General features: G+C 51.7%; 1 protein-coding gene across 3 annotated transcripts in view; it reads right to left on the minus strand.

Moving 5' to 3' along the window:
• DOCK11 (dedicator of cytokinesis 11) overlaps positions 1-17,661 on the minus strand; it is an 82,881-nt gene that overhangs the window by 53,063 nt on the left and 12,157 nt on the right. For all 3 annotated transcript variants that reach the window (XM_054516307.1, XM_036401956.2, XM_036401957.2), the window contains exons 2-7: positions 8,622-8,738; positions 8,308-8,397; positions 7,564-7,646; positions 6,616-6,685; positions 4,208-4,303; positions 917-1,051 (exon numbers count right to left, since the gene is read on the minus strand). In XM_054516307.1, coding sequence (XP_054372282.1) covers positions 917-1,051; positions 4,208-4,303; positions 6,616-6,685; positions 7,564-7,646; positions 8,308-8,397; positions 8,622-8,738 — 591 coding nt within the window. The remainder of the gene's footprint in view (positions 1-916; positions 1,052-4,207; positions 4,304-6,615; positions 6,686-7,563; positions 7,647-8,307; positions 8,398-8,621; positions 8,739-17,661) is intronic.

Below are 17,661 nucleotides of genomic sequence, written 5' to 3' on the forward strand. Positions count from 1 at the left end.
ACACCACAAAATACAAGGCAGGCACCCTCCCTGACACAGCAATCTGGCTGCAATCACAGAGGGCTTTGTGGCTTGAGCAGTGCACAGGTTCATGGCCAGCTAGTCTGAGAGAAGGAAAGCCAGACTGGAGCACAGACATTGCACCAAGGAGCAGGAACAAGCTCCTTCTGATGTCACCAGAGCTTTAATGTTTACCCAGAGAAACCAGGAATTGGATTTGTCTGACATGGTAAGTAATGCTGCACTCCAGGACACTTAGAGGCATCTATCTTTAAAAAGCAAGTGGTACATTGCAGCTTTCTGAAGCTGTGCTGGCCTTTAAACAGCATTTTCCAACCAGAAACCAAGGCAAATCTGATGCAACTTGGGAAGTACCTCCCATAGATCACTGAGGTGTGTGCATTATTGCTTTCACTGTGCTCAGAAAGATAAATGGAAACTCACATCTCTGACTCATCCATGCTGAAGCAAACCACTGGGATAATTTAAGCCACCCTGCACCACACTCAGTGCTTGCAGCTTCTGCAGAGACAGCAAGGGCAGAAGGCAGAGCAGCCATCCACTGCTGCACCTCACTCTAGCACAGCTGAGCAAATCCAGGATTAGACCTGTACAAATACCTGCTCCTAAAACCTTATGGCCCCTGAGTAGGTCCTGAATTCCAAGGATTACCTGCTTGCATGGACTTACCAAGACATAGCTCAAGAAACAAGAAGCTGGAGCAAGCAGCAATTAGAGGAGGAAGGTGCCCCAGATAATGTAATATGATTTACTCACTGGCCTATTGATCAGTTCAGCTGACCAGCTTTGGGTTAATCTGCAATTCCATGCCTTCAGACCTCGAGAGAGCAGGCCTGTCTGTCTCAGAGCCAGCAATCCATAAATCCATGCAGAGCCCCACAGAAAGGACACCTACCTGAACCACATCATTGCAAGCATCCAAGAAAATGCAGCCTTTGGATTCTTTTGAAATTTTCTCATCTTTGTAAGAATTCAGAATATAGGAGCCATCTGTGAGCTGTGACAAGTAAAAATACCTCCTCTTGAATACCTGCAAAAACACAAATTCTTGCTCAGGCAAATATTCACTCTGCTGTACATCACAAACCACAGCCATGGTTTCCACAGCTGCCCTCCCTGCTATTGAGAAAAGACTGTAACACAAAACACTGCTGACCCTGGAGTGTTCAGATTCACCCATTTGAATATGGTTTGCTTTTACAAAGAGAGATTTCCATCATCTTCTTTAATTTTAATGCCCTTGTTGTTATTGTAAGTTTGCCCATCTAAAGCAATGCCCCAGGGCTTCCAGCTCATCTCTCAGCTGGCTCCAGCCTCATTTATCTTTACAAAGCAATGCTGCACAGTAAATTCAGATCAGCACAGTACTTGAAGATCCATCCCACCCTAAAGCAGGTATTTCCAGAGCCTTTTTCATACAGACCTCAGACTTACAAAGCAATTGTCTGGAAAACTTAGGAACAGACAGGTGGAAATTCCTAGCACTCAAATGCAAGCCAAGGGACAATGCAATCCATTCAACTGCTTGGGTTTTTTGTGGCTTTGGGTTTGGGTTTTTTTATACAAACTTATTTTCATGAACTGGCTTTGGCTTAGTGTCCAATTCTTACATCAAAAAGCAGTAATTTCAGGAGAATTGTCCTTGTGTTTGTACTACTGATTTTCATGAAGAAAAAAAAAAAGCTCTCCAGTATCTCTGAACACCTTTCTTCATGCTTGTCAGCCTAAAGCTACTGGACTATAATTCAGGAGACCATTTTGGCAGCAATTGTGGTAGCACCATATGCTGTAGGGAGCAGGGTGCATTTCACTGTTGCTGGGTATCTGTGTGAGGAGGATCATGAAGGAAGGCAGGCCAAGCAGCACTGCAAGGATTTCTACTGTTCTGTCTACCTGGAAGATCTATGAATAAACACAGCATTTTTCATCCCACATGGGAGATTACAAGTAATTTCCTGTTTCTATCATTACTGACACCAGCACAGGTTCAGTAAACCCCCTGGCTTGCAGAGAACTGGGAGGGAGCCTCGTGCCCTGAACCATAAGCCATCCCTTCTGAGAGTAACCTCTGGCCTCATTTGGATGATAATTAGCTGTAGAGATGCTCCATGGGCTGTTGAGCTTTAAGTTTTATAAGATTTAACTAAACCTTTAGTTCAACAGAGCATAAAGACACATGGAAAGCCAAGGATGTGAAGCATTAACCCAGCCTGAACACTGATTTAGCACTTCACTGAAGCAATCTCAGGAATTCTGGCAGTGGATGCCACAGAAACCCATGACAGATCTCTCTCTAGATATTACAGGGTTGATATCCCTTGTGGTTATGGGATTTCATGCTAAACAGTTTGCATTTGCTGAACTCTGTTCAAAAGCAAATGCACAATCAAACAGCAAACACTTTTCCTGTGATCTTCCCCCTGTGCAAGCACTGCTGTCAGAAATCACTGTCAGAAGAGGAAATTAATACTCTAAACCTGTGGGCAGAGGGAGCATCCCCTCTGATCAGGCTACAGGGGCTGCTGGTGAGCACTGAGATGGCAGAGGGAGGGCTAGAGACCTGGGGAAGTGCACTTGGGCAGAGAAGGACAGAAGGACAGTCCTGGTGCTGTGGCTGTAGCACAGGCCACCAACACATTGCAAACCAGAGAGGGAGAGCTGAGCCAAACCAGGGCAGTTCCCTGCACAGGAAAGGGTGCTCTGAAATAAAGGGTGACAGCTGCAGCCTAATGAGAGTTTGCTTGTGGCTCAGCTCTCCACAGAACACACTCTGCACACACTTAGCACAGTGTGAGACACCAACAGCCCAGCAGAGAACCAGCACTGATGAGATGGACACACCACAGCAGCCTCTCCATGTGGTGGCAAGGCTGAAGGTGGCCAAAGTCCTCAGCCAAAGTCCTCAGCTTCCTCACATGTGCCTTAGAGGTGCTGCTGATTATGTGGTAAACCACAAAACTTTCCAAGAGGAGAACCCAGAATCACAGTGTAGTTGAAAAAGAGACTGCCCAGTTTTAGTTCTGGACATGAGGAGTTTTCCTTAGTAATTACTTCACTTCCCTTTTTTCCTCTTCTATGATGCTCTGTTTCAAGGGAAAAAGCCATAAGAAATGTGACTAATCATCCAGATAACTTAGGAGACCCCTGGCTCCAAGACACAGCTCAGAGAACAGCTCCTGATCCTCAGTACTTTGACGCCAGAGCTTCACTGGAGACCCTGGATCTTATAAATTGAACTGAAGCCAGTGCAGTTCAGGTAACTTCTCTGAAAGGCAGGGCTGAGGTGCAGGGCACTGAGACCAGCACCACCAGAGCTCAGGCTAGAACAGATCCAACTGACTACACTGAGCACAGATGACACCACCTCCAGAAGTTCCAGGGAAAAAAGTTGCTTTAAGCTTGCTTGGAAAAGCAGAGGATCAGAAAATCCTTTTCTGTCTATCACCTCCAAGCCCATTTTAAAACTCAAATTAAAATTAGCCCTATGAACAGTCCCGTTCCATTTCCCCTGGAAGCATAACTCATTTAATCAAGCCTTGGAACAGTTAGGCTTTTTGAGATTATTTTAACATATCCTTACAAACTCCCCAACATTCTCTCTTTGCTGTGACAAGGCAGCTGCATGGTGGGACTGCAGAAAGGCTCATTGCCATAGCAAAAACCTGTGGTGGAACTCCTCAAAATCTCTGCACACTCTGAGCAATGTCACACTGGATTATGAAGAGCAGAGAACAGGAGACAAGGCAGCTGTTGCTTCCAGGTCAGTAATGCTACATCTCTGCAGTAATATCACCCCTGCTTTAAAAGCAAAGATTTATCATTTTATTTTAAAGCTGGCCTCTCTACATGTTTCCAACCAGCAAGGAAACTGTAAATTCAGAAAGCTGTCTTTGCAGGGCAGCTGTTTCCTCTCCTGGGCCTCAGCTGCTCGTCCAGAAAACAATTTGCTTTACTAGAACATTCTTCACCTTTTGGTCAGCTTGCCTGTCATGGTCCAACGTGCATCAGCCTTACATGCTGGGGAGGGGAGGGTCAGAAACTGCTGCCAGACTGGGTTTTCCAGCCCACCATGGATACAAGAGGGGCAGATGCCCATCCCAACCCAAATCCAGCCATTGTGCTCCTGGGAGCTTTGGAGATGTGGCCTGAGCTCCACCTCATTCATCACTAACTGCACCAAACTCACCTTCATGGTAACAGTGATGGTGCTGTTGACATTTGCTTTGTGCAGCCAGCCCTGCTTTATCACACCCCCCTTCTGGGAGCAAAGGGAAGAGGAGTCCTGAAAGACAGCAAACAACCATGAAAAGAGGTCAGATAAACTGTTTCCCACAGGAATTTCCCCTTGGACAAAGGGATTTGTCCACCCTGGAGAGCAATATCATTTTAACTACAGCAATACAGTGACATGTAGAATGTATGTGCAACAGGTACAGCTATGCATACAATGCTATCACAAATAAAATAAAATAAAATAAAATAAAATAAAATAAAATAAAATAAAATAAAATAAAATAAAATAAAATAAAATAAAATAAAATAAAATATCAGGGATATTCCTTTCCAATAAAGAGGTAAAACAGGCTAGACTGAGTCACCTTTTAAAAAAGAAAGATTACATCTATTCTGATAGAGCTGCACAGTGATTTTGCAATGAGGCCTCAGGCTCTTATGCAGGATTTCAAAACTTGGGGAAGATGGAAATTTTCAAGATGGTCTGTTTAGGAAGTTGCAAAATGCAGAACTCTGAACTTTTCCTGTCATATCCTTTTGTCATTCTCATATTTTATATTTCAGCAAAAACCACCAAACCCCAGTAAAATAACTGAAATGTAACTGGCTGATTTCACATTTACCAAACCACAAAGTTTCAACCCAACCAGGCTGTTTTTGGCACACCAGATGGGTTCCACCTGCTCCTGTCCCATGGTCCCAGAAAGAGAGAATGGCTCTCCACTCACACCTAACCATGACCTCCACCAGGGAGAGAAATGAGAGCCCAAAGTGATGAAAAAATCTCACCCTGGGGTTCCCAGTGACTCAGCAGCAGAGGCAGCCCCAGCCTGCCCTGCTGAGCCATGAAGGAGCTGCTTTACAGAGCCTGCTGCATCCAAAGGGGCAGGGCTGCACTCTTTTCATGTCCAACTGCCAGAGTAAATTTTCTGATGCTTTATTTCCCTGGGTAAAACAACCTATGGTCTCTCCTTTATAGTGGTTCACCTTTTTTCATCAAGAGATTTCTTTTACTTGATTTTCCATTACACAATTCTAATGCAAATGCTCTGTCGGGAAACTGTAACAGAATCCTTTAGATACAGCCATGCCAAAAGATACAAACCTCAAAACATCTGTGAAAGCACTTGCAATGCTCTTCCACAACAAACCTCAGTAACTTCTCTTGTTTGAGGATTTGGGACACTGGCCAGAAGAAGAAAGGTCTCCACATTTTGATAGAGTATTTTTGTCCTTTTGCTTTTTTGGAGGCATGCTGATAACAGTGCATAGCACTGTCTCCAGCCCAGAGCAGACATTTTTTAAGAGGCAGCACCTCAAGTTACTGATGTAATGCAAATTAACAACATAGCTAAAAAAAGATTAAGGCGAAACTTGACAAAACATTTCCATTTACAAAGAAGCTAATGCAGTCCAGATCTGAGGTGTGCTGGGACACATCCCAGTAATTTGAGAAATGTGCATGAAACAGCCCCTCCAAATCTTCAGCTCTGCAACTAAGTTCCCTTTTCCTCTGTAATTTCTCAGCAGCAACATATTTGTGCCATGGGAATTTTAAACAGCTGGGCTAAACCCTTCCCTCTGTAAACAAAAACTTCCTAATACCACGTGCATGGATTAATCTCCACGTGGTACTTGAAATAGAAAAACACTGCCCATCCCTTCTGTAGCACATGTGATATTCATGGGCAGGAAACATGGCATCTGCACCATCCAAAACAACCAGCAGGTCTGAGATGTCCCTACTGGCAGAGCCCCCAGCCCACCCCCCCAGAGGAGCTCCAGGGCTGCCAATCCTCCCTGATGCCAGCTGAGAACAAGATGCCCCTTCCAGAGGTGCAAACACCTCCCAGCACTGGCACAGGATGGGCAGAGCAGGACTGACACACTGTCAGCGGGGTGGGTCAAAGTGACTGCTGAAAAATTGCTGCTGATTATGTGGTAAACCACAAAACTTCTAAGAGAAGAACCCCAGAATCACAGTGTAGTTGAAAAACAGACTGCCCAGTTTTAGTTCTGGACATGAGGAGTTTTCCTTAGTGACTACTTGGCCTCCTTTTTTTCCTCTTCCTGTGATGCTCTGTTTCAAGGGAAAAAAACCACGAGAAATATGACTAATCATCCAGATAACTTAGGAGACCCCTGGCTCCAAGAGATTATCATGTCATACTTTGAAATAAATCACTGCCTCACTTTTGATCCCATTTTCACAGCAGAAAGCAACTCACCAGAAAACCATTCCTAAGAACTGAATTCTGGCTTTGCCTTGTGAAATTAACTTTTTAATGTATTCCTGCTTTTTTAACAGGAATACATTAAAAAAAAAAAAAACAAAAAACAAAAAACCAACCTTCTTCTTACCTCATCCTTTTCAAAGTCTTCATCAATTTCAAACACATGGCTTGGAATCTTGTCTGGCCTAAAGGATTTGCTGAAATCACAACACATTTTCATGTTTAATGAATGGAACATGAGGGTTGTATGAGCCAGCAGCTGATGCTGGATCCAGAAGCAGCAGCCAAAAGTGCAGGCTACAGAGCACAGAAGATAAATTGCAAGAGACCTACAGCTCCTTGCAGCTGGGGAAAGCTAAGTTCTGAGTGCATTTCATGGAAATTAGGCACAAGCAGTCTGTAATTAGCTTTCTCTTGTTAGCTCTTGATTCTGCAGAGTTTTTGCTGACTTGCTTTTATGGAACAAAGAGAGAGCACTCTGGTTTATCTTCCATCTTTATCAAAAAAGAAGCAAGATCAGACTACAAGATTATTCAAAAATGTTAACATTATTTGATGAGCAGTATGACTCCATTGCTGCTTCACATCCCCTCAAGACCCTCAGAACACACCCACTACATCCAATTAAGAAGAAAAAGCATTTAACAAGCTTCCAGCATGTGAGCAGCCTGGACAGGGGTCCAGACATGCCCAGAGTGTGGGCAGTGAGCAGAGCAGGCACCATCACACAGGAAATAACAATCCAGCAGAAATCTGAGATGGATGTGCCTGTCTGAAAAGCCCAGTTGGCTGTGGAGCTGGGAGCACTGGCACAGCACTGGCACAGCCCAGCTTTTCCAAGCAGAACTCCCCAGCACTGGCAGCCCCAGCAGCAATAGCACATCACCCTCCCTGTGCTGGGCCACAAGGATAATCTGCCTGGCCTGTGTGAGGCACACTGGAACATCAGCCCAGTGGCACAATGAGGCTCCTGTGCAGGCACTGCCAACACAATTTATCCTGCCATGGGTCTGGGCTGCAGTCTGTCCTCATCCTGTGATCACACATCAGCATTCCAAGGGAGCACGACACTTACCATGGCAACATCCGAAAGTCTCCTGAGTATTCCTCATATTTGTAGTTCACCACAAACCAGTCAGAGCTGTAGGTTTTAATGCACTGCAAGGAAAACAATACAGCTCTCAGAAAGCTACAGCAAGCACAACAAAGCCCAGCACCAGTCTGAGAGGTTACACACTGCAGGGTGAGGTAAGCACAAGTGGGAAGGGTGTGGGCAAGGCTGCTTCACTTCCTTCATGTAGCAATGCAGAATTCCATGAGGAACCTTTTCAGCACAGAGACAAAAATCACACAGCATCTGGCCTGCCACACAGCTAGAGATTTTGGATTTACATCACTCCAAGGCTCTAAAAATGGAGTAGGGATATGGGAGGAGACTTTTCCAGAAGGCAAAAGTTTTCTGTCCTCAGAAACACAGCACATTTAACTCAACACAACCATTGCTTTTTGTTCTGCTGCTCTTGAAGGGAATGGTCCTGGAGAGAGCACTTCACAACAAACCCACAGCACTCCAGATGATCCAGGGAGGTTGTGGAACCCCTTGTCAGGCAGGTGGTGCAAAGCCACACACCTTGGCTGTGTCCAAAACCCACTGCAAGGACACTCTGTACATGAGATACCTGTGAGAACTCTCCTGTGCAGCAGATCGGGCAGGGCTGCCCACAAACGAGAAGCCAAGGGAGCTGCAATGCTGCAGATCAGGAGCTGCAGCTGAGTATCCTGTCCAAGGGCCATCAAGGGCTGAAGGCTTTGTCCCTACCTCTTTGACAAAGAGACTCTGAGCTTTCTTTAGAGCATCTTCTGGCACTGTTGACTGGACAGTCCTTCTCTGTCGGCCGATGACTGAGATCTGCAGGAAAAGGAGAACACTTTTTCAGCACAAACTGCATCTCCAGGGCTTGACACTCACTTTAAATAAATGTGGTGGGCCTAAGCCACCAGTGGGTCATTTTGGTTTTATGTGTCAGTAATGCAGCCAAAATTAACATGTGGTTAATGGTGGAAATTTTCCAATGTAAGCAGGACAGGAGATGAGTGAGCCTCCAACATGGGAAAGAGCCAGAGCAAACTCACAGACACATCCTCAATTGGAAATATCAGGAGGTCCCGGAGGGGATCGCTGTAGATCTGAACTCTGCGCTGGAGGATCACGTTCTCATAGTCCAGGGGTTCCACCACTTTCGTTTTTTCCTGCAGGAAAAACAGATTATGAAAAATATTACACATGTGTAGCATCTAAAATAACCAGTAACTAACATCTTGTGCTTAATTTCAAACTGTGTGACCACTGGACTGCCCTTTACTCGGCACTCTGATGCTCCTGTCACCACTGCAGGTCACCACAGGTCACCACTGATGAGCATGTTTTGCAGAGAGGGAGATGAAGGGTTAAATTTGAAGCAATAAGCTATGGGAATAACAAAGCACTGTGCTGCTCTGTCTCAGCACAGTCTCTAATTTCCTAATGGAGCAAGAAAGCCTCCTGGACAGGCCATAGCTTTCTTTAACAGCTGCAAGATCCAGCATCTTTATGTTTGAGCAGCTCATCTGTATAGCTTGGCAGAAGCACAGGAAGGCTCCTGCACTGGCTCTGCTCAGCTCGGGGCTGGCTTTGCTTGAGGAGCAGATGAGAGCTGTGCTCTCCTAGGAATGAGGAGAGCAAGGCTGCAGCTGCCACTGCCAAAGCAGGAATCTCAGCCCCTGGAAGGAAGAACAGCATCCCTCTGGAAAGACAGGAAAGCCCTCCCCATAAACCGCAGCCCAGACACAGCCAAAGGCCAGAGCCCCATTTTATTCTCACTCACATTTCAGGGAACAAGAGGAACTTCTCCAAAAATCCCTGGAGTCATGAGCAAAAACTATTAGGAAAGTTTCATTACATTCCTTATTGTACCAATTTTGTCTGTGTAACAAGTCCAGAATCCAGTAAAATGAGAAAAACAACTTCTGAAGCAGGCAAATGCCATCTCAGCAGCCCAGCCTGACTTCAGGCTTCATCAGCAAGAGTCAGGCTCTCAGCACTGCATTGTGAAAATCAAACTTCACACCAAAAGCCAACCAATGACTCTGTATAGGAGTGGTCACAATAAAACATGAACCAAATTCTGACCCATCACCTTTGTCTTGTTTTGAACCTCAACCAAAATCCTGCTGCTTGGCCCTGCCACAGACAGTGTTTATGAAGGCCCTGCAGCAGCACGTGGTGCCATGTGCCTCTGGACAGGACATCCTTGCAGGACAACAGCCTTGGGCTCTCCCCTCTCAGAAGAGGAACATCAGATGCTTCCCCATGGGCAGCACATGTTACCCTCCAGGAAAATGGCTTTTCTGGGATGAACTGCTCAACATGACTGGAGTAAAGAGGAGACCAGTGCAAGATCTCTTGCTGAACACAGCACAACCAGCAGCTTAAAAAAATGAGTCCCAAATGAGGGCTGAAAGCTCAGCATTGTATATCACCACTGGATAAACAGCCACACCAGCTTGTTTGAGAGCCTAAACAATTCAGTATTTTCTGTGACATGTGAGATAAGCAAGGAGTCAACATTGCTCTTCCATAACCAATCCTAGCCAAAGGTCCTGTGCCTGTTCTGTGCCTTTGGCTCCTGGGATGCATTAATGAAACACATCTTGTCTTAGACAGTTTTACATTTAAATGTTTCCTTTCCATGCTGCAGAAATCCAGCATGAATTAGCTCAGTTATCTGAAAAAAGTTCCCTTCTTAATCACTCCCTGAAAACTTTGCTTTACTGCTTGCACAGTCCTGAAAGGAACCTCACACTCCTCAGATTACCAGTGAGAAAGTCAAAGGTCGGGCAGCAGAGAGCCCAGGCTGGCTGCCAGGGCATCCAGGGAGCTCCCTCAGCCATGAGGGATTTGGGAATGGGGTGACAAATGCTGCCAGTCCCACTGCACACAGAACTTCTTGATTCTACATCCAAAACCTGAGCTGTAAGGGATTTATTAAGAAAAGAAAGAGTCCATCTGAAAAACAGGAATCTGAAAAACCCAACAGGTAGACAGAGAAAAGGAGCTCATTTACTCTCAGTCAGTCTCATGCTCATTAATTGCTTAATTGAATTTGGTTAATCACCTGAAACACCAGTCTTATTTCAGAATAGCACTGTGCACTTCTCAAAGTCTGCCAAGCTTTGCAAATTAATGTGAATTAACAGGACACCCCTTTGCAGGCCTGGGGCCCCAAGGCTTGCCCTGCCCACGACAGCAGGCAGGGCCCCCCAGGACAGGCACCCAGCTCTGCCAGCCTCTGATTCACTGCACCAATCCTGGCAAAACTCAGTAGCCTTGCTGGGTTAAAGCAGTGCCATGACCCCAAGAACTCACACCAGGCCGCCCTCACCTCACCCTGCAGCAGCTGTGACAGTAAATTAGAGTCCCTCTGTGAGCCTTCCACATCTCCTTGGAAATGCAGACCTTCCAATCACACTGTATTTTCAGTCCTTTTATTGTTTTGCAACATGGTCCTGAAACTAGGACTGTGTTTCTAAAGCTGTCCCTTTAAAAAGCTGGGTCTTTGATGACATTTCTTTTCTAGATCTGATACCTCTGATGACCAGCAAGACAAAGTCCTGGCAGTCATCCTGGTGGGATTCAATGACAGCTGAAGGGTAAGGGCTGCAAAGCATCCCAGATCCTTACACAAAATATTTGGAAACTCATAGAGCGCTGCCTACAACAAATACAAAAAAAAATCCATAAAGGGTTATGGATTTTAAAGCCCTTCTAGTCTGGTGGATGTAATGATATTGGAAAAAACGTGTGGTGCAGGCTGTGATCTATATCTGACAAAGCAGTGCCAGGCCCTGTGACATGCAGGGATGGAGGGATGTGCACTGGCACCCAGAAGGGTTCTGCAGCACCCAGACAGGCATTTCTCCTCTGGGGCTGTCAGAAATCCAGTCCTAGGGCTCCCTGCCCCAGGCTGTGCCAGTTCCCTGTGTCAGCAGCCCTGTGTCCATCCCCTGCAGCCCAGCACTGACCATACTCACACCCAGCACACCACCCTGTCTGTTGTCTCTGAGGCAAAGCCAGAGGATGTAGGTCAAGCTGTTTGTCAGCAAGCAGCTGCTGAAGGAAGGATGTGGCTCCTGCCAGCCATCGAGGAAACAAACCCCTCCCTCCACCCTAAACTGTGCAGGCTCCCAGCAGGGCCAGGCAGGCTGTGCCCCTGCAAACAGACCCTGCAGTAAGGAGGGTCTGTTTGCATCCCAAATATCTGTTGCCCTTTTGGCCCTGTGAGTCCACACACTCCCGTCAGTCCAAAAAGGCTGGAGATAAAGCTGAAAATGGGATTTCAAAGTCTTAGTTTCCCTGAAGGTTGAAGTGTACCCCGGGCTCACACTTGCCCAGCAGTATTACAACAGCAGATGGCACTCACCAAAGTCATTACAAAAGCAGAGGAAAAACTATTACACTAAAGTAATTAGAGTCTTAGAAACCACAAACTCCTCCACAGGGGAAGCCAATACCCAAGTACAAAGAAATGCTGCCAGTCCAGCAACAAAATCAATCCATTTCTGCAGGAAAAAACGTGCAGTGCTGCCTAAGGCATCCTGCTCTGTGGCACACACAGCAGCTCCTGATCCGGGGCAGCAGACACTGCACTGAGATGCTCCTGAGAACACAGCAGGGACAGCCTGGGCTCAGCTGCCTTCTCCTGTAGCTCCTGTGGATGCAGCACCTGAGCACACCCAGCAGCAGCATCCAGCCCAAAGCACTGCAGCCCGCTGTGCTGGGATAAAAAACGACTGAAACACCTCAGGGAAAAACAAGCATGACTTTAAACAAAGACAACATGAGAGCAGTGCACCCTCCCAGATAAGCCCACTCATCCCTCAGGCTGAAGCCCCCCCACACCAGCCTGTTCCCAAAACACACACTGCTCCTTCTGTCCTCTGCTTCAGCCCAGCACAGGGCTGAGCCCAGGGCTGTGTGTGAGCCCCATCTGGCAGGGTCACGGGGCTGCACTGGGGCAGCAGCACAGGCAGAGCAGGAGCCTCTACTGGAGTATGGAGTGCCCACCACGAGCGAGCTGGCTGGCATTGAACAGGAAACTCAGACGGATTCCTGCAACAGGAACAGGCCCCGAACACCAACACACGGCTCTGCCTCTGGACAGCAACGGGAACAGGCCCCGAACACCAAAACACAAGGCTCTGCCTCTGGACAACAGGAACACCCGGGCAAACTCCTGCACACCGGGACACACACAGGCACACTCAGGCACACCCCTGCACACCCGGGCACACTCATGCACACCCGGGCACACCCCTGCACACTCAGGCACACTCCTGCACACCCGGGCACACTCATGCACACCCGGGCACACTCAGGCATACCCGGGCACACCCCTGCACACCCGGGCACACTCAGGCACACTCAGGCACACTCAGGCACACCCCTGCACACTCAGGCACACCCGGGCGCGCTCCTGCACACCCGGGCACACTCCTGCACACCCGGGCGCGCTCCTGCACACCCGGGAACACCCCTGCACACCCGGGCACACTCAGGCACACTCCTGCACACCCGGGCACACTCATGCACACCCGGGCACACTCAGGCACACCGGGGCACACCCCTGCACACCCGGGCACACTCAGGCACACCCGGGCACACTCATGCACACCCGGGCACACCCGGACACACTCAGGCACACCCGGGCACACTCATGCACACCCCTGCACACCCGGGCACACTCCTGCACACCCGGGCACACTCAGGCACACCCATGCACACCCGGGCACACTCCTGCACACCCGGGCACACTCAGGCACACTAAGGCACACCCGGGCACACCCCTGCACACCCGGGCACACTCATGCACGCCCGGGCACACTCAGTCACACTTGGGCACACTCATGCACACCCCTGCACACCCGGGCACACTCATGCACACCCGGGCACACTCGGGCACACTTGGGCACACTCATGCACACCCCTGCACACCCGGGCACACTCAGGCACACCCGGGCACACTCAGGCACAACCCTGCACGCCCGGGCACACTCCTGCACACCCGGGCACACTCAGGCACACCGGGGCACACTCATGCACACCCGGGCACACCCGGGCACACTCCTGCACACCCGGGCACACTCCTGCACACCCGGGCACACTCAGGCACACCCGGGCACACTCCTGCACACCCGGGCAAACCCGGGCACACTCAGGCACGCCCGGGAACACCCCTGCACACCCGGGCACACTCAGGCACACCCCTGCACACCCGGGCACACCCGGGCACACCCCTGCACACCCGGACACACTCATGCACACCCGGGCACACCCGGGCACACCCCTGCACACCACTGCACACCCGGGCACACTCCTGCACACTCCTGCACACCCGGGCACACTCATGCACACTCGGGCACACTCCTGCACACCCCTGCACACCCGGGCACACTCATGCACACCCGGGCACACTCACGCACACCCGGGCACACTCAGGCACAACCCTGCACGCCCGGGCACACTCCTGCAAACCCGGGCACACTCAGGCACACCGGGGCACACTCATGCACACCCGGGCACACCCGGGCACACTCCTGCACACCCGGGCACACTCCTGCACACCCGGGCACACTCAGGCACACTCCTGCACACCCGGGCACACTCCTGCACACCCGGGCACACCCCTGCACACCACTGCACACCCGGGCACACTCAGGCACGCCCGGGAACACCCCTGCACACCCGGGCACACTCAGGCACACCCCTGCACACCCGGACACACCCGGGCACACCCCTGCACACCCGGACACACTCATGCACACCCGGGCACACCCCTGCACACCACTGCACACCCGGGCACACTCCTGCACACTCCTGCACACCCGGGCACACTCATGCACAGCCGGGCACACTCAGGCACACTCCTGCACACCCGGGCACACTCAGGCACACTAAGGCACACCCGGGCACACCCCTGCACACCCGGGCACACTCATGCACGCCCGGGCACACTCAGTCACACTTGGGCACACTCATGCACACCCCTGCACACCCGGGCACACTCATGCACACCCGGGCACGCTCCTGCACGCCCGGGCACACTCACGCACACCCGGGCACACTCAGGCACAACCCTGCACGCCCGGGCACACTCCTGCAAACCCGGGCACACTCAGGCACACCGGGGCACACTCATGCACACCCGGGCACACCCGGGCACACTCCTGCACACCCGGGCACACTCAGGCACACCCCTGCACACCCGGGCACACTCCTGCACACCCGGGCACACCCCTGCACACCCGGGCACACTCCTGCACACCCGGGCAAACGCGGGCACACTCAGGCACGCCCGGGAACACCCCTGCACACCCGGGCACACCCGGGCACACCCGGGCACACCCCTGCACACCCGGACACACTCATGCACACCCGGGCACACCCCTGCACACCACTGCACACCCGGGCACACTCCTGCACACTCCTGCACACCCGGGCACACCCCTGCACACTCGGGCACACTCCTGCACACCCCTGCACACCCGGGCACACTCATGCACACCCCTGCACACTCCTGCACACCCGGGCACACTCACGCACACCCGGGCACACCCAGGCACACCCCTGCACACCCGGGCACACTCAGGCACACTCGGGCACACTCAGGCACACCCCTGCACACCCGGGCACACTCATGCACACCCGGGCACACTCAGGCACACCGGGGCACACCCCTGCACACCCGGGCACACCCCTGCACACCCGGGCACACTCATGCACACCCGGGCACACTCAGGCACACCCGGGCACACTCATGCACACCCGGGCACACCCGGACACACTCAGGCACACCCGGGCACACTCATGCACACCCCTGCACACCCGGGCACACTCCTGCACACCCGGGCACACTCAGGCACACCCGGGCACACTCAGGCACACTCCTGCACACCCGGGCACACCCCTGCACACCACTGCACACCCGGGCACACTCCTGCACACTCCTGCACACCCGGGCACACTCATGCACACTCGGGCACACTCATGCACACTTGGGCACACTCACGCACACCTGGGCACACCCAGGCACACCCCTGCACACCCGGGCACACTCCTGCACACCCGGGCACACTCAGGCACACTCGGGCACACTCAGGCACACGCGGGCACACCCCTGCACACCTGCGCACACTCAGGCACACCCCTGCACACCCGGGCACACCCCTGCACACCCGGGCACACTCAGGCACACCCGGGCACACACCTGCGCACACTCAGGCACACCCCTGCACACCCGGGCACACTCAGGCACACCCCTGCACACCCGGGCACACCCCTGCACACCCGGGCACACTCACGCACACCCGGGTACACCCGGGCACACTCAGGCACACCCGGGTACACTCGGGCACACTCCTGCACACCCGGGCACACTCACGCACACCCGGGCACACCCGGGCACACCCCTGCACACCCGGGCACACTCAGGCACACCCGGGCACACCCCTGCACACTCAGGCACACCCGGGCACACCCCTGCACACCCGGGCACACTCATGCTCACCCGGGCACACCCCTGCACACCTGCGCACACTCAGGCACACCCCTGCACACCCGGGCACACCCGGGCACACTCCTGCACACCCAGGCACGCTCAGGCACACCCAGGCACACCCCTGCACACCCGGGCACTCCCGGGCACACTCATGCACTCCCGGGCACACTCCTGCACACCCGGGCACTCCCGGGCACACTCATGCACTCCCGGGCACACTCATGCACACCCGGGCACACCCCTGCACACCCAGGCACACTCAGGCACACTCGGGCACACCCCTGCACACCCGGGCACACTCATGCACACCCGGGCACACTCAGGCACACTCGGGCACACTCAGGCACACCCCTGCACACCCGGGCACACTCATGCACACCCGGGCACACTCAGGCACACCGGGGCACACCCCTGCACACCCGGGCACACTCATGCACACCCGGGCACACTCATGCACACCCGGACACACCCCTGCACACCTGGGCACACTCATGCACACCCCTGCACACCTATGCACACCCATGCACACCCGGGCACATTCGGGCACACTCCTGCACACTCCGGCACACCCGGGCACAGCCGCTCACACTCACGCACACCCGCTCACCCTCACGCACACCCGCTCACACCCTTGCACTCTCCCCCACACTCCCCCCCCCCCCCCCCCCCGCTCTGCATCTCCTCCCCTGGCCCTCCCACTGCAAGCCCCGCTCGTTCCGCAGCCCCTGCTCGGGCCGGTCCCCACATCGTGAGCAGTGCAGCCCTGCCCCGTGTATGCAGCACATCCCAGAGCAGCCAGAGACACAAATGGGGTCGGTTTTTAAAGTGCTGGTTGTTTGGAGCAGCTGAAGAGAGGAGGAGGAAGAGGACAGATCACATGGATGTGTGTAGCTGCCTTAGATTGTACAACTGCTCCCCAAAACTCAGCCCCCATTTTACAGCCTATTTGCTGCCTCACCTGTTGCAACCCTGCAATGCACTTACATGAAAGCCAAGCAAAAGCCCAAATTTTAAACTAAATAACAAAGGGCCAAGTAGGTGAAATGCACAGAAAATGAGAGGAAAAGTCAATTTGGAGAATTGAAAGCTAAAGGAGGGGAAGATGGAGGCATACAGCTACCCTTGGGACACACCTGTCACAGCTAAAATCACATTACTTCTGAGACTGGCAACACTCCAGGGCAGAGAGATCACTCCCACTGCAATGCACAATCAAAAACAGCGAAGTCCCCACTTTTTTATTTTGCTCAAGAAACCTGACTGTACATGAGAGAATTCAAATGATGCCTGGAAACTGAGCAAACTCACTTGGCAAACCATATGGGCATGTGGAAATGAGCAATTTCTATCCACAGAAAAGCCTTTCCACAACCAGGATTCAAAGATCAGGTCAGGAAAAACTCACATAGTGTGGCCTTTAAGAGCTTTTTCCTTTTAGTATCACATTTGTGACTTTTTCCACCCCCAGCTCCTGCACTGCCATCTGATCCCATTACACACTCTCACTCAAGCTTGCAGAAAGGCTGCAGAGCTCAATTTACAAAAGCTCAGATTCACTTCAGAGAAGTCATCACTGCAGA

This window comes from Molothrus ater, chromosome 14 (genome assembly GCF_012460135.2).
Source record: "Molothrus ater isolate BHLD 08-10-18 breed brown headed cowbird chromosome 14, BPBGC_Mater_1.1, whole genome shotgun sequence".
In the NCBI taxonomy this organism is placed as follows: Eukaryota; Metazoa; Chordata; class Aves; order Passeriformes; family Icteridae; genus Molothrus; species Molothrus ater.